Raw genomic sequence first — 24,875 nt, forward strand, 5'->3', positions numbered from 1 at the left:
TTATCTTGAGAATTCAATCCAGATGAGTGTATTGGGTAATTTTCAACCTGATTTGAAAACCTTAGTCCATTCTTGCTTTCATTATCTGTTATTGTTCTTTTAATTCTGATTATTCTTCACCTTTTTGCTTAACGTTTATAATTTTTTCTTAGAGTTGAGTCTGTCTGTTCTCTGCAGTGCCCACCACCAGGCCTTGAACGTTATAGGCATCCATAAATTTTGAAGAGAATTAGATGAAGTTGAGGGTGGATTTTAAATGGAAAGCGAGAAAATTTGTTCAAAATAACATTTTAAAATCCGTTTTCATATCATAATGTGCCTTATTTATCTCCTAATGGGAGATAAAGCATTTCTAGGCATCTAGGCATAGTCAAGGCTCTGAGAGTTTCTGTGCTACAGAAACATTTAATCTGGGATGCCTGGGTGCCTTAGTGGTTGAGCATCTGCCTTCGGCTCAGGGTGTGATCCCAGAGTTCTGGGATCGAGTCCCACATCGGGCTCCCTGCAGGGAGCCGGCTTCTCCCTCTGCCTATGTCTCTGTCTTCTCTGTGTCTCTTATGAATAAATAAATAAAATCTTTGAAAAAATATTTAATCTTATTTAACTTAGTATTCCTCAATTTATTTGACTAATACATTTTTGCAAAGGGTCTGGACTCTTCAGTAGACAGGAATTAATTTAAACCCAACATGGAATTTTCTGGCTACATAAGAAGTTAGAATTCTTGATGAGTTCACAGAATGGAGAAGCTGCAGGGCCTCAGGACTTGGAACTTGGGACTCAGCAATCTCTCTTTTCATCCATTTTTCTCTCCTGCTTTTGTCTGTTACCTTTTGGGTGCTGACCTCATTCAATCCTAGTGTGGACAGTCCCATGACAGGCCCTTTCAACATGGAGGGGAAACAACCTCAGGTAAAGGGAAAGTGTTGATTGTTATACAACCCAAATATTGGTAAATATTAGTTTCTCAAAAGGATTTGATTCCTGCCTGAGTCACACATCCATCCCTTGGACCAATCACTCTTATCAGCGCAGGAATTTACTAAGATTGGCCATATCTAGGCCTTTTGTCCATTTAGATGGCCTGGTCAGTGATTATGTCCAGAACCTTTAAGAGAGGAGTTTAACCAGCTTATTGGGAAGAGCAGAAATAATAACCACCATTTCATTCATTCATTCACTCACTCACTCATTCATTCAACAGATGTTTATTCAACCTTTCTCTTCAGGCACTCTTCATGGCATTAGAGATACAATACTGAAGAAAATAGATGGATTTTTCTACCTTCATGGAACCTATACTCTATGGGGAGTCAGATAATAATGATGATAAGTAAAACATGGCATGTTTGACTATGAAAAGTACAGAGAAGGAAAAAATAAAGCAGGGAAAAGAAGTAAAAATAATTACCTGCCTAACTTGATAGAGCAAAGAGTCTGCTGAACAGAATGGAAAATAAAATCAGATTATTATAGAGCTGTTGGTAATGAGAACTCTCCAGAAAGAACCTGAGGAAGATGATTGTAGCAGTGATATTTTATTAGGCATTTGTACCACTTAGCCATACTGTACTCTGTGTTGATAGAAAACAGTTTATTACTGCAACTTCCTTAGGTGATAATAATAGTTTTGGCAATTTGATGTTTTTAGACCCTTCCCATGGCTGCTCTTTCACTATTTATAGAATCAAACAGATTTTTTTTTTTAAATATTAACATTTCTTGGAGGACTAATGGTATAAACTTTGGAAAATTCCTTACTGCTTAGAAGTGGTCATGTTCCTAAAACATCTAAATATCTTGCCTTTGCTTTTTTTTGTTTGTTTCCACTAAATTATTAACCCTGATGTACTTGCTTTTTGCCTTACAGTTTTCTTCTTATATGAAGTGCTAAATTAAAGAAAAAAAATTCTACAAAGATGCTAGTGAAAGTGATGGAATTTTAGGGCTCACGTCTCATGTCACTTTATTTTCCCCAATTAAAAACTCTGTAAATGGGGGCATCTAGGTGGCTCAGAATGTAAATCATGTGAGTCTTGATCTCAGGGTCATGAGTTCAAGCCCCACATTGGATGTAGAGCTTACTGAAAAACAAAAAGAAAAGAGAAAGAAAACTCTGTAAGTAGAAATTGTTAGGGATCCCTGGGTGGTGCAGCGGTTTGGCGCCTGCCTTTGGCCCAGGGCACGATCCTGGAGACCCGGGATCGAATCCCACGTCGGGCTCCCGGTGCATGGAGCCTGCCTCTCCCTCTGCCTGTGTCTCTGCCTCTCTCTCTGTCTCTCTCTGTGTGGCTATCATAAATAAATAAAAAAAATAAAAAAAAAAAGAAATTGTTACTATAACCTCTATAACGTTTTTTTTTAATTAATGGAGAAAATTGAGTCATGTCTGCAACTTCCCATCCCAGCAGTAATCCATGGCAAAAAGTACTGAATTCACTGGTAACTTTTGACCTAAGGGGAAGGGCATTTATATTAATATTAAGAATATATCAGAGGTCTGTGCCTTTCATGTGGTCCTGCAGAATTCTCATCTCCAACATCCACAATTATTGAATGTTTTCTTTGAGCTGTGGGAGGTGTTTCCTACTCACTGAAGAGTGCTTGAATAGGCACTCTTCTAAGTGGGAATTGGAGAAGGCAAGGAGAGGGACGAAGAATACCTACAGGATAAGCTTTCCAAATAACTGTAAGAAGCAACTTTTACTCCCCAAGAAAACCACTTTATACCTTTACTCCTCTCAAATTCCCATATGCCCTTCCCCTTTCCTTCATCAGCTCACTTTTCAGTTATCCTTTCCATAGTTCAGGGTTGCTTGAGCTGTTTTTGTGTTTGTCCCCTGTGTCTTCTACAACAGTAATATGTCTCATTAATAATCCAAAGTGTTAGCACACTTGCCATTTAAAAGAAATTCTCTATTTTATGTTTTCCTTTACCTGTATTCCTATTCCTTGCCTTTTCTTGGTAGCAACATTTCTGAAAATAATTATCTCTGCTACCTGTCTCCACTTCTTCACTTCCCATTCTTCACTGGGCACTGTGGTGTCTACTGTAACTGCTCTTGTCAAGATCACCCAGCACCTTCCTCTTGACAAATTCATTGATTCATTCTTGTTTCTCATCTTATTTGAACTTTCAGCAGCCTATGACTCAGCTGTTATACTTTCATCATTGAGCCCTTTCTTCACCTGATTGTTGGCATATCTTGCTTTTCCTCCAACCTCACTGGCTGCTCTTTGAGGATGTCCTCTGCCTAGATCTCCTCCCATTCCTATAAAGATAAAATAGCCCTGGATTTAATTCTTATCCCTCTTTTCTACATTCAAGATGTCATTTGTCTCATGGTCTTAAATTCTGTTTACGTGGTAATATCTTCTAAATGTGTCTTCCTACTACACCTTTCCACCTGGATTTTTAGTAGGCAAGTCCCACCTAAAACATCCCAAACTCCTTACCATGGCTTGCAAGGCTCTTACCACCTGCCCCCACCACCACTACCTACGTAACTTCTTTTGCTATTTCCTCTTCTTTTCTTTTTTTTTAAAACATTTTATTTATTTATTCATAGAGACACAGAGAGAGAAAGAGGCAGAGACACAGGCAGAGGGAGAAGCAGGCTCCATGCAGGGAGCCTGATGTGGGACTCGATCCCAGCTCTCCGGGATCATGCCCTGGGCTGGAGGGGGTGCTAAACTCGCTGAGCCACCCGGGCTGCCCTCTTCTTTTCTCCTTTAGCTCCCACTACACTTACCTTCTTATTATACCTCACTCTCTTTTTTTTTTTTTTTTTTTTTGCCTCAGAGCCTTTGCACTTGCTGTTCCCTTTGCCTAGAATTCTTTGAGATCTTTGCATGGCTTGTCCCCCTATCCAAAGTAAGATGTACTTCTTCAGAGGCTTTCCCTGACCACCCTGTCTAAAATAATACCCTCTAACCTGTTTTATTTTTCCTTCATAGCACTTCTCACTACTTTAAATCATATTTTATTTCTCCCCTGGTGAAAAATGACCCAAGGAATATAATTTGTTGATCTATCCCTGTGTCCCTAGGGGTTAGTTGGGTCAATTCCTGGCTCATAGTAGACTCTCAACATATGTTTATTGAGTGAGTGAATAAATAAATGAATTGTTTTATACATAAACATTGTTTTATATGTAAGTCATGTGACTGTATCCTCAATATTTTTGAATTCAAAGTACAGAGTAATGTTTATTATAATAGAATGATTAAACATAATAGAAAAATGGCTAGCTAGAGCCTGTTGTGTATTGACTCATATAAAGGAATTTTCTTGAGTGATATATGCAGTGTTTCTTGTTTCCTTCTCTGGAAATAAGTTGTGTTTTCTGGGTTCTTCCCATGCAGCTGAAGAATAAGTTCATGAAAAAACTGCCACGTGATGCAGAAGCCTCCAACGTGCTTGTTGGGGAGGTTGACTTCTTGGATACTCCTTTCATTGCCTTTGTTCGGCTCCAGCAGGCAGTCATGCTGGGTGCCCTGACTGAGGTCCCTGTGCCCACAAGGTAAGCTGCTCCCTGACCTGCTGGGGTCTACAATGTGCTTATAGGGAAGTCTTGGCTAGACAATCAATAGAATAAGGATACATCATATTGGAAAGGTTTAATCTAAATAATGATTTAGCGTATTTTTATGCTATCAAATCACTTGGCACTGGTATATTAATTATAATAATTAATTGGGTCACGTGCTAGTTTGTTCTTAGTATAACTAAGAAAACTTAGTTAATTCTCACAATAATATATATTTTTTAAAGTTTATTTATTTTAAGTAATCTCTAGACTCAATGTGGGGCTTTAGCTCACAACCCTGAGATCAAGAGTTGCACGCCTCTCTGACTGAGCCAGCCAGATGTCCCTCTCATAATATTTTTAAAGTCTAAACTATAGGTGTATGGATTTTATAGATGAAGAAACTGAGTCTGAGAATTTAAGGAACTTGTCCAAGGTAGAGAAGTTTGTAATCTTAAGGTTGACATCATAAAATTATCATGTGACTAGGAACTTTTTTGGGGGGGTGCTTTTTGTGGGTCCAGTGCAAGGACAGGTAACTTCTCTCTCTTTCAGGTTTCTCAGATGAGCAGGAAGGGCTGTGAGTCCTCCTCAGTGATCTCAGATGGTCTTGGCATAATAAACTGACAGAGACACAGGGACCCAGGTTTGCTTTGAGCCAAGTTAAGGAAAATCAGAACATTATTATGGCCTCCTGATTCATAGATTACAGGCTATTTTTTCATCATATGGATATTTTCTCCTTATTTTTATATTTCTTAGACACTTAAATTAAGAATGATACTAGTCACTAGTCACTGGACAAATGGCAGAGGAAAGGAAATGCTCATGGATTATTCAATTAATGGGATCGTCATGATTTGTGTTTTCTATAAGTTAGTTGTTCACTTGAAAACATTCCAGCAGAGCTTTGCAGTTCTATCTGAGCAATCACCTGGCGAACTGCTAGCTGACTCAGATCATGGCTGAGGTCCAGCTCTTGTACCCCTTTGGCTTTGTTTATGTCTCTTTGGACTAATTTTGCTGGGGCTTGAAAGAAAAAAGCATGCCAAGAGGTGCTAAATTGCTCTTGCATTTTCATTTTTCTTACACTTTTTCTCTCGAAGCTACAAGTAAAAAATATTTTAAAGGGCTTTTTATTTAACAATAACATGAGTTCATTGAGTAGCAGATCATGACTGTTTGTGTATCCCTCTTATCATCTGCTCCTGTCTGGCTCATTCTTTTCTTCTGTACAGGAGAGCATTACTAGCCTAGAGGGTAAAACACAACATCATTTGAATTAGCAAAAGGAGCCTGGCAATTCAAGGAAATGTAATTCAATAATGTCATAAAACTACTTCAGGGCAATAATCTGGACAATATACCCAAGCATGTAACATTTTTCCGGGAAACAGTTTTATCCATTTGCTGTCCTCTGGGCCAGTGCATGCTATAATCACTGAGTAGGGAGCCTCATTAGCCTTTGTGTGTATGAGTGATATGGGGCCATTTACAGTGGCTGCATCCTGCGAAATCCAATCAAGGAAATCCCACAAGGAATGTGGTGGGCAACGTGGAGGACTGCCTCTGAACTCAGCAGTGTGCTTTCACGCACTGCCCTGTTGTACCGCAGGGAGACTTGGGAAGTTTGTTTTTGTGGACATTTGGCAACGGTCACTTTTCTTTTAGAAGGTGGAAGAAAGTTATGCTCTGATATTTAGTATTGTTATTGTTGCGATTTATAATAAGCAGTATTACTGCCATGCACCTCTTATGAAGCACGGATCTAGCAGCTGCCCGTGTGTAGTGTCCACAGGTTTCTCTGTTTACCCTGTAATGGGCTAAATGTACTTGAGCTTTGTGCCTGCACCTGGCCTAGTGCCAGCTGGGTGGACGTTATCTGCTTAGGGTCCCTTCTTGCCACCCACGTGAAGGCAAACTGTTCTTTGCTATTTGATGACTTGGTAGGATGTGCTGATTTTTCCCAGCATCTTGCAGACATTTTGCTCGCCATCATCTTTTATCTGTCCCCAGAGGTGCCACTTCTCCATACTTCTGAGTGATGTAGGGGATGAGTATTATTACTCCTATTTCACAGGTGAGAGATGGTGGCGAAAGGAGGATTCATAATCAGCACTAGAAATAGAACTGCAGATTTCTGACTCTGAAGCTAGGCTTTAGGGAGGATCTGAGGAGCTACTTAGAATGGATTTAAACAAAATACTTTAGAGTTTTCCCATGAAGAAAAATAAAAGCCCCTGATCAGTTTGTTTTTTTTTCTGATTTTGATTTTCACATTTAAGACCAATATTTAGTCAGTAAATTCTAGTCCCCTGAAAATGAGAATGTTTACTCCTTTCCTATCACTGTAAGTTCATATGTATTTTATGTTATAAATGATGATTTGCCTGAAAGAAGCAGTTTGTGCATAATTATCGAAACCATAGAAAATCTAACCATTAGAGGGATTGAGATGGAAGTCCTGCTGGTTCAAGTCTGTCTTGTCCCACAGTCCAGTGGCCAGCTGCTATTTACTGTATGTAACGTGGTTGTTTCTGGTGGGTTTGTGGTCCTCACGCATCTATAGTGGAAGCTGCAGTTTAGCCATGATTTCCAAAGCCGCTAAATATGAATAATGGCTTATTTGATTCACTGCTGTTTTGAGAGCTGGGAGTAAAGGATTGGTGCATGCTGAGTTTATTCTAGAAATAGCTGTGATATATCAGGAAGGAGGAGGGTGCATATCCTTTCTGAAAAGATCGAGTGGTTTAGGAAGGCTTGGCTCTTCTTCTGGTATTATGCTCTGATTCTGCCTGTAATTATTTTGTGAATGTGAGTATAGTCCATTGGTTCCGGACAGAGATCATCTGGTACTTATTTTCATTATGGAGAATGCTAGAGGCATCCTCCTCAGGCATAATTAGTATGTGAAAAAGCTCACAAGTGTAGAGGAGCCTCATGATGATTCTTGAGACAGCTAGCACTGTTAAAAATTCTATGACTTTGTTTCCAGTTATGAGTGAATAAAAAGAACTCAATAACATAAATTAATTTCGTTTCCCCAGCTGTCAACATGGTCTGTGCCCTTCCAGCCACACGAATGTGATATTTACCCCAATTTGTTAATAAAGAAAAAAGCTTCTGGTCAAAAATAACATCTGTCCATTGACAAAAAACAGCTTGGGTCATGAAAGGAGTTTTCAGTATGTTATAAAAGCTGAGTTTGGCAAGACGTACTTCTATCATGAAAGTTGTAGCAGCTTTTGCTTCTTCAGGGTTAAAGGGGAAAGAACACGTTTCAGGCAGAGGGAACTTCAACTTCCCTCTATTCTGTGTTGCTAGTTTTCTAGATCCCTCATCTCCGTTTCAACAATGCAATCCAAATTAGGGGCTTTTTAAGGGTTTCTGTTCCTATAGGTGAAGTTCTTGACCTGAGGTGATGTTTCCTTCTACCTATAGATAGAGGCCAGATTTCTTCTCTGGATCATTTTAAAGGGTTGAATTTATCAAATGGTTCCTGACTGGAGTAATGGGAAAATTTCCCTGATATGATTTTATTTCTATTTGGCACCATTAAAGAATAAACATAAGTGTTAATAAATACTTATTATATATGATATATATGTGGTTATCCAGGAAAGAGAAACTATACCTTGATATCTGAAGTTACTGTAACAATGTAATTCTCATAAATTGGGTTTATTGCTGTAATATCTATTCTAGTCACTATTAGTCTGCTACTTTCATTCATTCTTTGGTCCTATTTAGCAGAGACCAGAGTAGATATTTACAGAAAATGAATGCCCTCCTCTCACAAGGCTTTAAGTTAGAGGCTCCATTACTCTATCAGCCCTTGGGATGGTTACCCATCCTCTGCCAAAGTTTATATTTGAGGACCACTGATAACTGAGCGTTTGTCTCACTTTCTAACAAGATAGTATTTTGGCTTTGTTGCCATATAGCCAACCTGATCATTAATTCGTGTGTCAGTTGAGAAACGTGTATTTCCATAATGTGTATTTGTAAACCATAATCGTGATGAAGATGCTAGGGCAAGGTGGGAAGAGGTACAGGGTGGTTCTGAAAAGTTCTTAGATACTATGCCTTACTGAAAAACTAATATAAAATAACAAAAAAATGGTGGGTAAAGGCAACCCATGATTCAAAATGTGTCCAGTAAAGGATCCAGGTGTTGCATATGGTCTCTTGCTGCACCACATCTGCCCGCTTTGCCTAAAAACTATGTTCTTACTAAGTGCCCTGTCTGAGAGCTGGCCATTTCTCGACAGGCAAATAGGATTGAGAAATGTGGCCAGTACTGTAGGTGCTCCTTATGCTCCTTAATTGGATTTATATTTTGCTTTAGTGGTTAAATGTTTTTTGCTTATGTTGCACTCAAATCAGACATCAGTCATTTTAGTAAAGTACATTTTAGTGTCATAAAGAAGCACTTTATAATACTTGAGGTAGTGGTATATAATTTAGGTCCAGCTTCAAACAAGGAAAAATTCTAGTTTCAGTTGAACTTCACTATTAGAAGAACTAAAATCCACTTTTAATAATGACTTCCTTCATACTTGAACAGACTTTCATGCCTGCTGGTTGCTTTTGCTTTTTCATCTACTGTGGTAACACTTAAAAGTGAGTGTGCCGCCTCATGCCAGAACTGGTTTCTAAGCAAATAAGTATTGAACAGTTTTATGGTTATTCGGGTTTAAAATTGAAGCATTCAAACTTTAAGTAATTTTCTTACATTCTTAGTTTCTGGTTGTTTTCCTTTCCTCTTCAGATTGAATTTTATAATGAAAAAAAAATATTTATTCAAGGACCTTTTAGAACAGACCCTAACACTTTGGAGAGAGTACTTGCTGTCAACCCATTTTTTATTTAAAGAGAGGTATATAAATAAATGAGTAAAAAGAAATTTTATTAAGCAAGTCCCATAATAACCCTGGTCCCATAAAATTTCACCTAAGATTTCTTGACCCAGCTAAGCATCAACATCTTTCACCAAGGTGACCTATGGGAGTCATAGGTTGGGAAGGCAATATTAGGCAGAATTGTTTGCTGAAAAGAACAGGACGTGAGAAGGCCTATCTACTCTCTCTCATTTACTAGGCACAATCTTTGGCTCATCCCTTGATCTCCTTGAGTCTCAGTATCCTCGCCATTAAACTGGAATAGGATACCTGTCCTTATTGCAAAAGAGTATATGGAGTTTAAATGAGCTGATGAGGGGGATCCCTGGGTGGCGCAGCGGTTTGGCGCCTGCCTTTGGCCCAGGGCGTGATCCTGGAGGCCCGGGATCGAATCCCACGTCGGGCTCCCGGTGCATGGAGCCTGCTTCTCCCTCTGCCTATGTCTCTGCCTCTTTCTCTCTCTCTCTCTCTCTCTCTCTCTGTGTGACTATCATAAATAAATAAAAAATTAAAAAAAAAATAAATGAGCTGATGAATACGAAATGCTTTGCAAGCTTTAAAAAGCTGAGCAAATGTGATGTCATCATTTTTGATGCTCTTATTGTCTCCGTGTTAGGTAAGACATGATCATAAGCAAGGCGGATATGTATCCAGTGTTGCCTTTTATATATTGTTTCTTAATCAGTTACTGGGTTTCTTCCTCTCTTGTTGAGACACAAACCTAAGTGGGGATGAGGCTCGTTACTGCAAATTCCAGGACCTCCTTACTGTGGAGCAATGCGTGTACATTATCAAGAAAACAAGTTTGGAAAGGAAAATGAGGACACTCACAAAAGAATTTTAACTGTCTGTGAATGATGCTTTATTTTGAATTTCTCTCATATTTCTCTCTCTTTACTTTGGCTGTCAGCATGTGGCTTACTTGTAGAGGACTTGCTTTTTGCTGACTTCCAGTCACTTGTGAGCAGAAATATTTCTTAAAAATATGGAGAGAATCATTTGTCACTGCTCATATTGAATAAGGAAAAGTCAGAGAAATCTGAAGATGTACTAAGTCTTTCTGGTTACTGTACTTAATGGGTTTTCTCCAAAGATTCTGAAAGTCAGTAGAAATGGAGAGAAAAGAAAATTTAGAAAAAAAGATTGAATGACTCCCAAAGTGAAGTTCTCTTGCTCAGTGAGAAACTTCTCAGGGTTTCCATGGTAAATTCTTTCTTGCCTCCAAAGAAACAACAATTTGTGTTTCACTGTAGTGTGAAAGACCATCTTTTGTGTTACCGAGAATATTACCTTTGTTTTAAAGATGAATTCTAGACTTATACTGTTTAAAAACTAGGATAGATGTGTCTCAGGTTAATGTATATTAACTTTGATGAAATGTGTTTTATAGCTTTTGCTTCTTTCCTCTTCCTTTAGGTTCTTGTTCATTCTCTTGGGTCCTAAGGGGAAAGCCAAGTCCTACCATGAGATTGGCAGAGCCATTGCCACCTTGATGTCTGACGAGGTAGGCGATCTGGAACATGGTGATCTGTGAATGTTCCACTTGTATAGTTTTCATACTGTGAATTGGCTGTCACAATTTATTCAGCTAGAATTATGTGGTTACCAGCCTTCTTTATGACATGAGGCACAGCTTTCTTGGCAGATGAGCTGATATCTGCACAGGTTTTCAAAAAATAAATTTTATGTTGGAATAAAATATGGTTTCCTTTCTTTTTCTAAGCATTTGCAATTCTTAAAACTGACATATGTTAAATATTCTTTAAAAAGTTCAAATCACTGTATTAATTTAAACTTTATCTCTTAAAATGTTTTATATATTCATTCTGGGAGTGCAAGCATCCATATATCATATTGTTTCAGAAATAATGGGTTCTATAAAGTAATGCATAATAAAATGAATCATGCATTTTTTCTTAGATATCAGAAAGTACCTGTTTTTTATGGTCTTCTTATCTTGCAGGAAAGAATTCTACACACTCTAAAATGCATTAGCAACTGTTACTGCAGAGTATCTAGTACTTTGGCAGCATAACCTTACTCTCATAACAGCTTGAATGTTGTTACACACATTCTAGATATGATGAAACCCTTAACCCTAGTCTCAGTAGGAGAAATACAAGTAGGATATGGGATCACTGATTTCTGCCTCTGTGTCTTTTTAGCTTACTGTTTCCCCAAATGTTTTACTTTTGCTTTATTACTTGAATTGTTAGCTTCTCCAAGTGCTAAGTGGAGAATAGGGCATTTAGTTCTGGAAGTTCTTTTTGGTGATTATTCAGATGGTTACTTAACGTGGGACTGAGAGCGTTGATGCATAGCTTTGCTGGTTTTCCCCCTTGAGGCAACAAAACATCTCAGGGGGCTCTTTGATTTATTTTTGTGTGTTTATATTTTCTTAAAAAAAAATCATTCCTCCTAAGATGTAACAATTAGAAATGCTTTAAGCTCTAAGTGACAGAAAATCCTGTTTTATAGTGGCTTAAACTACTTGGGGTTTGGGTTTTTTTTTTGCTCACATATCAGGAAATTTGGAAGTAAGTAGTTACTAGAGTTGATTTAACTTAACTGCTTATGATAATCAAGAGCCAAGGCTCTTGCTTGGTGGTCTTAAGGTGGCTACTGCAGTCAGCTCTAGCCATCATCCCTTCTGTATTCAAGGTAGGAAAAAGGGGGCAGGAATGTAAGCTGTATTTGTCTCTTTTAACAGGTATTCTAAAGGTTTCCAGACAGCTTTTTTCTTTTATCTCATTGGTCAGAACTGTCAATCCTTATCTGCCTGGGAGGCTGGAAAAGTGACCCTTTGACTTTCCAGCCTCTCTTGTAGCTGTACCCGCCACAGATGAGGTGCTGGCACTTTGTGCTGCCCTACTCTCAATCTCTTAACCCTCAGACCATTACATGTTATTTGTTTGACAGCTTTTAAAAATTCTTGTCGAAGACAAGAGATTTAGTAGATGATCTTTAAGAATGTTAAGCAGGAGCCATCTTTTCTCCTAGAGACCAAAGAATGAGGTATGAAAAGGTAGAAAGGACTTGCAGATCATCAGCTAGGTTAGAAGACTGGAATGATTGGCAAAGAGGATTATGTATGTACATTCTGGATGCTCCTTCTTTGGATATCCATATCAAAGACATGAAGCATTGCTACCATGGATGGTTTAGTTACTGCCTTGTTTAAAAGGTTAGACAGATGATCACCTGCTTAAAGCCCTTTGCTTTTTGTGTTACCAGTATAACTTAGATTTTTCTTCATTTGATAGCTAGCATTATTTGTGTGTTTGAGAGTTGCAATGTTGGGGTCTTATTAACCCTATCTTAACACTCAGCTTGAACTTTTCCTTTTTGATATACCAGCAATGGTTTGTCCCAGTCATTTTCATTTCAGAGAATGACTTGTATATTTCTCCAAACCATTTACATCTGGCTTCCACAGCAACTATAGCAGTAATGGCACATGCCAGTGAGAGCTGAAAGGCAATGTTGTGTTACAGTATTGATTTAAAAAAAAAAATATATATATATAAAAGAAACACAGCTGTTTTCTCATGCCTCTACTTATGTTCTTTGGGTTCAAAATCAGAATACCAAAATAGTTTGGGACAAGCTGATAGGAAATATGAGAATATGATTATATTAAATATATATTAAATATTAAAGTGGCTCGACATGCTGTGAGGCATGTAGAGAGTTCTCTTGTTGGATCTCTTATTATCCTCTAGGTGTTCCATGACATTGCTTATAAAGCAAAAGACAGGCAGGACCTGATTGCTGGCATTGACGAGTTCCTGGATGAAGTCATTGTCCTTCCACCTGGGGAATGGGATCCAGCAATCAGGATAGAGCCTCCTAAGAGTCTTCCATCATCTGACAAGAGGTAAATTATCAGGCAATTGGGGTGTTTCATCCATTAGAAGGAGGCTGTATTCAGAAAAGGAAATGGGGTCACGTGACTATCCTAATACTGTGTTTTCAGGTTCCCATTTAACTTGATGTATTCTCTCAAATGAATCACATATGTGCTTTGGTTTGACATTTCGTTGACACTGTAAAGTGAATGTTGTATGCTGTTATATTCTTCAGTGATTGCAAATTAGAGATCTCAGATTATGATATTGGGATACATTATAGATTTTTGGAGGATGTGTTGGGGACTTTCCATACATAAAGAAAGATTGGTTTACCCAAGAGGAGTCCCTATAGATTTGAGAGGCTATTGGGTAAGATAATTTTGGAGAAGGCATTTTTTTGAAAATCTGTTAATTTTCAAGTGAAACAGTGTACCCCTTGTACAGTATACAACACATTCAGCCTTTTATTCAACAGTCACTGTCTTCCCTCCAAGTAGAACACTTTAAGAGTTGTCTGGTAGGGTGGCAGAAGGATGTAATGATCTTTCTCCCAAAGGTTTTCAGTCCGTCTCTTCATTAGTGCATGACACAGCCAAGAAGCAGATGAATAAAATGAACTAATATTCTCTTGGGCTCTGTTGTCTTGCTTAGAAAGAATATGTACTCAGGTGGAGAGAATATTCAGATGAATGGGGACACCCCCCATGATGGAGGCCACGGAGGAGGAGGAGGGGGACACGCGGATTGTGAAGAATTACAGCGAACTGGACGGTAACTGATGGATTCTTTTGCCATTCATGATGAGGAGCTATTTGGATCTTAATTTCCTTTCATTTTCCTATCAGCATTTGACTCACTGGTTTGTGCATTTGTTCAGCCAGTGTGTGTGTGTGTGTGTGTGTGTGTGTGTGTGTGTAGATTAGTTGCAGGGGTGGGGGTTGGGGTGAGGGATGCAACAGTAACTTAAAAAAGCCCTTGCATTTTTGGGTCTTCCTTGGTAGTAGTGGGAGACAAACAATGAGAAAATGAACAAATGTGATGATTATCTGAGGAAAACTAAAGCAGAAGTACAGAGTTTGGCGATGGGAGGAAGGTATTCCAGTTTAAATAGGTCCAAGAAGGCCTTATGAAGAATTGCAGCATTGAGGAAAGTCCTGAAGGAGGTGGAGGAAGACCCAGAAGCTGTGGAGGTGGGGATAGGGGACAGCAAAGTGCCTGGTATGTGCTAGGTTGGCGTCTAGGCCATGAAGTGAGGGAAGAGGTGCCCGAGAGAAAGTTAGCAGGACTGCAGGTGGTGTGAGTGAGTGGCGGGAAGGCAGTCATGTGCCAGTCTTCCCTGTTTGGCTTCTGTGATCCCATCCTTTCCCTGGACATTTACATGCAAGTGGGTAACATGTTACAGAAATGAGGAACTCTCAGGTGATGGTCTCCTGAGCCTGCAGTTGGAGAGTCAGGTTTCCCAGATTGCCTTTGTAAATCTCTTAAGTAATATTTTAAATAGGATGCTTGTGTTATGAAGATAGTCCTTTTTAAGGACATTGAGGGTTTTTTGAAAGCACCAAGCTATGTTTTTTTAATATGCAGTTAAATCTGAATGAAATGATTTTATTGCTCTGATACCCACTTGGGTTTCTCTCTGACATTAAAGGCACATTATTTCTCTCCCCTTTTTTCTTAAAGAATAGAGAACATAAAACCTCTCCCCCTATTTTTGTTCTTAATAGTTCTTTACAAACTATTTTTAATAGGAATATCCTTTTCCTTTTCTATAGATATGAGTTCTGGGATTCAGCTCTTATTTAATCAGGCTGGACTTTCATGCTTATATAGTTCACTTTTTTCCTGAATGCACTGCATGTGTACAGCATGCCCAGTCCCATGCTCAGCCCCGTGCATACTGAGAAAACTGCAGTGGGGCACCGAATGCAGCGAGGGCCAGCAAGCCTTCCCGCCACCATCTACTCTCAGCCCCAGACACTCCGGATAATGTATGATAGCCTACGGTAGAAATCTGAACTCTGAGTGGAAGGTCAGAACTGCAGAGAGCTGCTGAGTTCTGAGGGAGGACCACCTACGCAGCAGGAAGGGCGTGAGGAAGGCTGAGATGTGACATTTGGTTGGGAGGGAGGGAAGTTGACTGATGCACAAACAAGACCACTGACTACCAATGTGCGGAATGGGGCCGAGCTTGCAGTGCTCTTCCACCACGTACCGGCACAGCTTCCTCCCTCATTCCTTCGGAACTTATCCCAGAGTCACCTGCTCGGGAGGCCTGTTCTGGCCACTCCGATATATTCAATATTTGCTTCTCTAGCACTTAGTAGCCCACTTAATTTTTCCCTTGATTTTTAGCGCCATGAATTTGACTCATATGGGCTGTCACCCATGTAGAAAGTGGAATCCCTGAGGGCAGGTGTTTTTGCCTGTGTGGTTCACTGTTGTGTCTTCAGCACCTGGAGTAGTGCTGGGCATATCGCAGGTGCGTAGTAAACACTGGTAGAATGATGAGTGGGGCTGAAAAGGAAACTGTGGCAAGATTATAAAGGGCCTTCCATGCTTGGCTCTCACATGTTTGGATGTTTTTCTTCAAACAGTGAGAAATTTTCATTCATCTACACAATTCGCTCTCATCTAGAAACCAACTGTCTGTTCTTTAGGGAATGTGACACCCAATTTAGTGACCAAGACAGAGACAGATCGAAGCAAATGTATTGTTCTACAGTTTTCTGGTTTTATATCCAAAGTGGTTAAGCAGAGCTTGTTGATTCAGACACTTTGAATACAAATTCTTTGTGGCTTAATAAGTTATCTCATGTTTAATTTGATGTCAGTTTGTTTTACATTGTCACATTTTTGCTTTCTCCCTACCCAGGTTCTGTGGTGGACTAATTAAGGACATAAAGAGGAAAGCACCATTTTTCGCCAGTGATTTTTATGATGCTCTAAATATTCAGGCGCTTTCAGCAATTCTCTTCATTTATCTGGCAACTGTAACTAATGCTATCACTTTTGGAGGACTGCTTGGGGATGCCACTGACAACATGCAGGTGGGTTTGGTTTGGGGGAAGACACAAATAGTACAGCCCAGATTGCCTTCCTCACCCCTATAGCTCAGCTAGAAGCAGATGGCCTTTCAGTTACTCAGCGTGATTTTCTTTCTTTTGCTGGATGCTGCATTTTACTTTGCTTCTGGCCTGCTGCTATATTTCCAGCATTTTAGTAATTACAAAAATAGCTCGATGAAATCTGGCTTGAGTCACAAGTGGGGAAAAGAAGGGAAGGAAATGAGGATATACAATTCTATTTGGGCAAAAGCGTATCAGCTGCTTTAATTTTGTGCAGGGCACCAGGTTTAGCTCTTCTACTTACTACCTTGTGTGCGCGGACCATATTCTGTGAAACTTGATGAACACACTCTTTCTGGGAATGCATGATTAGCTTCATTTTACACATGAGCAAACAGTCATCAAAAAATTGAGTGATTTGCTTGAGGTTGGATTTGCATATCTATCAGTAGAACTCAGCTTTAAGGAATGTAAGTTAAGAGTTGTTTCTCCTGTTCTTGAATCTGCCTGTCATTAAGCTGTAAAGACCCTGGCCTGACTTATTTTGTACGAAGCACAGTTTGTTGGTTACTCTGCAGGTGCTATTTGCCTTCCTTTTGTGTCAGTAACAGCTAAAGTTTTAGTGCTAGAAAGGATATTTTGGATGCCTTCTATCCATCAGAAAAATATAAACAAAGCTAAGAAAAAATAAGCATTGTGCTAGGTGCTGAATATAGGGTAGTGAGTGAACGTGCTATTTTTGTTAAAGGTTTATTTATTTGAGAGAGAGAATGAGCGAGCATGGGTGGGGGGCGGGGCGGAGAATTTTCAAGCAGACTCCCTGCTGAGAACGGAGCCCTGAGACCCAGGAGATCATGACCTGAGCCTAAACCGAGTCAGATGCTTAGTGACTGAGCCACCCAGGTGCACCAAAGCTGGTATTCTTGTGAAAAGAATCAGATTCAAGCCCTTTTCAAGCCCCGTCCTTCTACTTCAGTACTTGTTACTGATTGACCTATGTGACATTCATCAGTGCTGCCAGCGAGCTTATTAAAAAAAAAAAAAAAAAATACAGGTGATTCCAAAAGATTGCTTTTCTTCTACCTTTGTTTTCTCTGTGCAGTCATGCTTTAGGTTCTGCCAAAACACAAAAAATTGAAACAGAGACTACGTATGACATCTTCGTCAACCCGAGTGAAAAGGGAGAAGTTACTTTGAACAACTGTTTTAGTCTGTTCAGAGCAGTTTTTTCTTTCAGCCCTTATCGTTGCATAGCACGTGAATCCAAAACGTAGAGGCTTGGAACAGGCATTTTACACTTCCTGGGGTTTCGGAGCCTGATGGACTTGTCTAGGGTGGTTCTCTCTTTGGGCCTCTTACGTTTGTAGTGAGGTGGCAGCTGAAGTTGGAGTCCCCGCAGGCTTTTTTTTTCATGTGTCTGGTCCCTGGATTGGGATGTCTGGAACATTTGGGGACTAAGGACTCTGAACATGACTTTTCCACGTGGCTAGCTTGGCTTTCTCACAGCTGGGGACTGTGATGACCCCTGAGAGCGCATGCTCTATCGGAAGGGGGCACTTGCCACTCAACTTTGCTTGCTCCCATGTGAATATGTGCTCAGTATCACTTCATTTTCTGACTTTCAAAAAGAGACCAAAACCTCAAATTCTTATGTGAAAGCTAGTGATTTTTAAATATTGGAAACTAATTAACATTGAAAAAAGTAATATTGTGCTGGCCAGAACGCACGTATGTGTTATGTTCCCAGTGAGACAGCTGCAGTGTGGGGAGTGAAACAAAGTGTGGTCCGGTGCAGAGATGAGGAGTATGGATAGGCTGTTCCTCCCCGTTGTCCTCATTCATAAAGATAGGAATGAACGCATTCAACCTTAACAGTGATGTCAGTAGTAGTATTTTTATAAGTCTGATCTGTATCCAAATTGGCCAGTTATGCTTCATCCAGATGAGAGCCTAAGGAATACTACATCAGATCATTCAAGAAAACTAGTGGAAAGAGAGCTGTGGGGAAGCACCCTAAAGCCAGCACGAAGAACATGAGCAACAGGAAGCCATGCTAGCAAAATACAAAAAAGCTGTGATTTTGAGAGTGGCAAGAAAAACCTTTCCCTGCCTTTCAGAATACATGGAGACTTCCTGTGCAGATGATTTTTTAACGCATAGTTTTCCATGAAGGTTCTTTTCATCGAGATGGAGAAATTGCGACACTTGCTATGTGTTAGTTTCCTGCCTTTTTAAATTGAATTGAACCCCTTTCCAACCTCGTAAGCCTTCGCTTTAAAACACCACATCTGAGATGAGGAAGAAATCTGTTCAGATCTATTGTTGGCCCTCCTATGTGAATTAACTTCCACATGTGCACATTTTGGGGAAAGTAAAGGATTCTATTGTGTAACATATGTGGTTCTCATGAGTATTTCGTCTGTGATGAATGTTATGGGAAAGGCCTTGCTGGTGGAGTAAGCAGTTTTCTGAGTTCTACAGACTTTCAGAGAAGCAAATGCTTTCAGCGTGTCTGGACGTTAGGTTGTCCGCTCAAAGGATCTTTTGCTGGATGTCACTCCTAGGAGTTGACTTAATTCAAAGTATCAAATTCAGACCTACGAGGATATTTGCCAGACATGTTCTGCTTACTTTATTAATAGCTTTTGTAACCTCTGTTGATTATTTCACTGAAACTGTGAACTCAACATTTTAAAAGTCTTTGGAAATATCGAAGAGCATATTTTTCTCTCACTTCTGGTCTTTTCCTTTGAAAAAATGTATTGGCAAAATACTGCAATTTGGTACTTGTAGAAGTCACAGTAGGTGGTGGAAACATAAAAAGGATAGAAAATTAATGATTGTTAATATATATTTGTTGAACTGAATAGTCTATTATCTGTTTCTTTGGGGCAAACTAATGCTATTAGTGGATGGGTGCATAGATCTGAGTGCTGGATTTATAGCTCTAGAATGATCTAGAAATTAGTGTGCACATGCACACCCATGCACACTCAACTCAATAGTTTTAGAGTGGTTTTACATATCCCAGTATTTTAATAGGAAGCACTGGTACAATGACTGAAGGTACTACCATCACTACTTGCGGTGGTAGATGACTTAAATGAATATTTCTATTGGTTGTCTATTTTAAGGACTAGAGAGTAAGGTAACTTAATATGTTGAAAAGCATCTCAGAGCAGGTACTAGAACATACAGACGTTTTGATGCTCTAGCAGTAGAAATCTTAACTTGGCATTAGGATGAAATATTTTGTGGATTTGGTGTGAAGTCGCAGATCATTTCCCAGGTCCATGGCAGAAGTTGATTTATTCCTTTGCAAATATTTATTGCATGACTACTGTGTGGCAGACGCTATTTTAAGTGCCGGGGGTACAGATAAGTGACCAAGATAGATAAGAACCCCTATTCTGATGGTATTTACAGTCTAGGATGTTGATAAGGCATTATTTTTTTTCTATGTCCCGAGGAGATACCAATAGTGGTATGTAGTGGGCTTATTTAGATGGTAGTCCTCTGCATCTATTTGACTTTCCAAACACTAGATCCAGACTAAGCAGGGCATTGGCAGAGCTTGAGGTGATCTTCAATTATATCACGTACCTTTATAATGTGGCAGCGGGTTATTCTCAAAAGCTGTGCTTTTGAACAAGTAGCTCAAATGAGTCAAATGAGAATAGTGTCCTTGCTTTTAAAGGCAGGCAGCTCAGAGATGGTTCACATAGGGCCTTTATTGTCAGGCTACAAATAGACATGGGTGCTGGTACAAACATGTTGTGAAAATACAGATGAGTCACTGCACTGTTGTTGTCTAAGCAGACTCTTCTGCCAGCTTCTGTGCAGGAGGTCTTGCCTGCTCTAAGACAGAAATTTACATTTACGCATTTATTTCAGAGCTAAAAAATATGTGTGTAATATTAATTATAATGAATATTAATCATAATAAAATAAGTGCATGTTTAATATTCCTGCAAACACACTTGTGTATCTGTCCCTACATTATTAGAAGCAGATCTTGGGAGCCATATTGATCATTTTCCATGGACCTAAGTTCAGAATGAAAGAATTGAAGCTATGATGGCTCCACATACAATCAATTTATAATGGCAACATAGATGACTGCACAAGTTTCTCAATTTGGCATACACGTTTGGGTCATCAATCCTTCTCTGAGAGGACTCCAAGGCTTTTGGCGGGGGTCTTCATGGATTCCTTAAGTGTAGACAATTAAAAATTTAGCTTGGGCCTCTGTGGTGACTGAATTGCTTTGCCAAGAGTTGACCTTAGATTTATCCAAGTAGGATCCAGCCCTGGGTTGAGCCTATTTCCTGTTCCTGTTGTTCAACAACAAAGGACTAGAGCATATGCTTTCTGAGACCCAGGAATTATGCAACACTTTTATTCTTCTTCTCAGTAGGTCCCGCTGTAATAATGCTCTGGTCTCCTTGCCATGCTATGAAGTAAACAAAGGGTTTTCAGCCTCACCATCCTAGAATTATATCCTTTCCAAAACTAAACTCTGTGACCATGGATGCTAACTCACTGTACCGTATTTATATTCTTGGTTGCCAAGCAGGCTTACTGCTCTGTTCATTTAGATACTTCTGATTAAAATGTTAAACATTGATTTAACAAATATTTGTAGATAGCTTAGTCTATGGGCAAGATGCTTTGTGGCAAGTCTTTGTGTTTTTATTTTTTTTTTTATTTTTATTTTTTTTTTTTTTTGTCTTTGTGTTTTTAAAAGTTGTTTTTAGCTTTATGACACAGAAAAATCTTTTCACTCAAATCAACACTGTTGATTGTGAATGACTGAACATAGTCTAGAATGAAGAAAGTCATTTTAATTTCTTTCCCTGGAGTAAATATAATCCTATTTTCACAAACCTTTTAGCAAAAGGATACAGTAAGACTTTTAGAATTCTGTGAATTTTGTGATATTTATGGAGCCTAACGGAGCACATTTTAAGGAAATTTGTCTCATAATAAGGAACATTTATAGCTGGCATCTCCAAATTTGAAGCTTTAACATACTGCTGTGCTGAGAATATTTAATCAATCTGCTGAGGTTGTAAATGTATCATTTCTTATTCACATATGATATTCCTCCGTAAGAGAGATGCTTTTTTATGAAGTTTATAAAGTTTAATTTATGACAGCAAGATTAAAGAAAATTGATAATTGCCTCATTATAGTGAAGACGACCGTTTAGTAATTTCAACTTACCTCAATGTTGCACTTTGGCACCAAAATGCATTTCTTTCTTGAAATGGAAATGTAAGGTGACATCTTAATCTGCCTGAAAGTGTCTTCCAGAAAACTGTGACAGTCTTAAAAAGTTGGGTAGAGATAGTCTGTTGGAATGATATAGTTGGATTGTTTTGGTAGGCAAAAAAAATGGGTATTTCATGTCAAAGTAAAGGGCTTGCATTCCTTTCTTGCCTCCAATGTGTATGCTGGCTATTCTTCTCCCAGGAAGGAACTTAACAAAATAATTTGCGTCACTTCATGTACAAGTTCTGAATTAAGCCTGTTTGATTAAGGTTAAGCCAAATATAACCAAATTTTTCACTTACCAGAACATATTTGTTTCTTTTCCCCACTGAAAGACATTTGTCAACTCTTTTTTCTTGGTGATTAAAAAAAGGATAGTGATTTGGGTAGGCTGATGATCCCAAATGTTGTGACATTCTAAAACTATTTTGTGTTTGTTTTGCAATTATTTTGAGTTACCTTTATTTTTAATAAGATATAATTATGCGTTGTAGAAAATTCAAACAATGCAGGAAAAACTACATAAAGGGTAAACTTGCCCTTAAACTCATCACTCAGAAATAACCATTATTAACATTTTCATGGACATCTTTCACACATCTTGCAATGCATGTGTAAATAGATAGGTTGATGTATAAGATTTTGTATAAATGAGATTATGCACTTGCTGTTTCATAACATGACTAGTATTTAATGGAAGTTTTTCCACTTCGGTATGGATCTTGGACATGATTTTTAATGACTACATCTATTTATACACATGATAATGCATGTCCTATAATTTACCTAATAAATTCTCTATTAGTACATTTTCAGTTTTCCCAAATTTTCTCATTTATAAGCAAACTGTAGTGCTTTTTTTTTTTTTTTAAGATTTTATTTATTCCTGAGAGACACAGAGAGAGAGAGAGGCAGAGACATAGGCAGAGGGAGGAGCAGGCTCCACGCAGGTAGCCCGATGTGGGACTTGATCCTGGGACCCCAGGATCATGCTCTGGGCCAAAGGCAGGCACTAAACCACTGAGCCACCCAGGCGTCCCCAAACTGTAGTGCTTAACCATGTTTTCATTCTTTGTAATTATCTCTTTAGAGTAAAATTCCTAGCAGAATGTTTGCAGGATATGCTTATTTTATTTTTTATATTTGTTTTAAATTGCGCTCACAAAGGTGATACCAGTTTATATTTCTGCCAATAATGGACAAGACTGTCCACTTGTATGCACTCTTGCAAAAACAGGATTTTGTCCCATATTCTCATTTTTGCCATTCGGTGGGTTGAGGATGATGGCTTATTCTTACTCATTTCAAATGTCTTTGATTTTTAGGGAGGATGAATATTCTTCCACATTTTTATTGACTATATGTCTTTGTATTTGTGTCCTTGGCATATTTTCCCTTTAGGTATTTGGTTTTTTTCTGATTGGCTCATAAGAACTCTTTGTGTAATAAGGATATTTTCCCCTTTCTTGTCAGAAATAACATGAATCTATTTGTCCTAGATCTATCTTGTGTCTTTCCACCTTATTCATGATTTCTTTTACCATACAGATTTTAATTTTTGTGTATTCAGAATCTTCAATCTTTTATAGTCTTTTTATTTTCATTATATATTTAGAGAGATTTCCCCACTCCAAGATCAGAAAAATATTTACCCACCTATCTTAGTACTTTTATGTTTTCATTTAATTTTTTTATCCATCTGGAACTGATTTTTGTGTAAGGTCATACTGGCATTTGATGTTTGGGCACTTCAAATGATCTAGGTACGTATTAATAGCTCTTCAAACAAAAAAATATCGTAAAGCCTCCCATTTTGCCTATCCATCCTATCAGACTTGGAATTGTGGCTCTTTGCTGAAGGCTTTAGCTCATACTTTTCTTCAAGCAAGGAGCTACTTCATCTTTCAGTCTTCTCTCTTCCTTCAGTTCTTGCTGGGCAGTGTAAACAGAAATCCTGTTCATGATGACAAAGCACTTTTAGGCAGAGTAGATGGCAATAAGGATTTGGGAGCTGCAATCTGTCAGGACAGAAATCACTGATTTATTGACTGTAGCTACACAGGTGAAATAAAAAAAAAATGAGGGTTGAATATCCAATCTTCTTCCCCAGTGTAGATGAATGGTCTATGTAAGTGGACCTTAACAAATGCTAGCAAGTAGTTCTTATTTTGAAAGAGGAAGGGAGTTTTTCTAATGGGTGTATCTCAAATTTGAGCCATATGAGAATCACCTGGTGAACTCTTAAGAAACTACTGACTCCAGGTCTAATCTTCAGAGATCTTGAGTTAATTGTTCAAGATAAAGGTAAAGGTAAATCATTATTTTTTCTTAAAAAAAAAAAAAAAAGCAGAAATAAAAGCTTCCTAGTAATTGTCATATGGCCCAAATTTGATTTAGAGAGTTGCATCATTTCTTCACTTATTTTTAATCATGTGGCTTGGGTCATGTGGCTTGGCTTTATGCTGGGGACCTGACATCAAAACATCAGATAATTCAGGTCTGACTACCTATTTCTATTGACCATGTTTAAATGGCATTAGGCTGCATCATTTTTCTTGGCTAAATTTCAGATCCAAAAAGACGCAGCTTGAGAAATTTAATTTTATTATTCAACATTCTACACAGTCCATATAAATTACCACGAGCATGGGCTGAAATTTCTTTTTATGGTTAGAAACAGTTTAGTTTCTTTTAAAAAGCTTGAAATTTTACAGTTAAGTCTGTGAATACTTTACCATTTACTGCCACCAAAATATTTTATTTTCCAAGTTTTAGTTGGTTGAAAATTGTCAAAGATAGAAAATTTTTGTTTTCTTGGGCAGTTGTGCCACTTTTCTCCTGTTTTTGCCATCCAAATTCCCTAGATGGTTGTGATTATTATTCTAAATAATGGATTTCTTAGTAAAAAGGACATAAAACAAGAAGCGTCATTCTTTAGTGTCATATGAAGATGCTAAATTGCAGTAAAGTCAAAGTTGACAGCATAAATTTTTAATTTTTAATGTTTCATCATCTTTTCAATGTGCTTGTTTTACATTAGTGATGACAGGGATGATGGCCTGGCAGCCCTTGTCACAGGTAGCTCAAAGACCTAAAATGCTGGTGTTACCAATTATGGTTGATTTTTTAAAAAAAGATTTTATTTATTTATTCATGAGAGACAGAGAGAGAGAGAGAGGCAGAGACACAGGCAGAGGGAAAAGCAGGCTCCATGCAGGGAGCCCGATGCAGGACTCGATCCTGGGACTCCAGGAT

General features: G+C 38.6%; 1 protein-coding gene across 8 annotated transcripts in view; it reads left to right on the forward strand.

Moving 5' to 3' along the window:
* The window catches only part of SLC4A4 (solute carrier family 4 member 4), a 343,382-nt gene that overhangs the window by 219,528 nt on the left and 98,979 nt on the right, over window positions 1-24,875 (forward strand). For all 8 annotated transcript variants that reach the window (XM_038556290.1, XM_038556288.1, XM_038556289.1 and 5 more), the window contains 5 exons: window positions 4,366-4,523; window positions 10,847-10,934; window positions 13,153-13,307; window positions 13,933-14,052; window positions 16,154-16,328. In XM_038556290.1, the coding sequence (XP_038412218.1) occupies window positions 4,366-4,523; window positions 10,847-10,934; window positions 13,153-13,307; window positions 13,933-14,052; window positions 16,154-16,328 (696 nt within the window). The remainder of the gene's footprint in view (window positions 1-4,365; window positions 4,524-10,846; window positions 10,935-13,152; window positions 13,308-13,932; window positions 14,053-16,153; window positions 16,329-24,875) is intronic.

Source organism: Canis lupus, chromosome 13 (assembly GCF_011100685.1).
Source record: "Canis lupus familiaris isolate Mischka breed German Shepherd chromosome 13, alternate assembly UU_Cfam_GSD_1.0, whole genome shotgun sequence".
Lineage (NCBI taxonomy): Eukaryota > Metazoa > Chordata > Mammalia > Carnivora > Canidae > Canis > Canis lupus.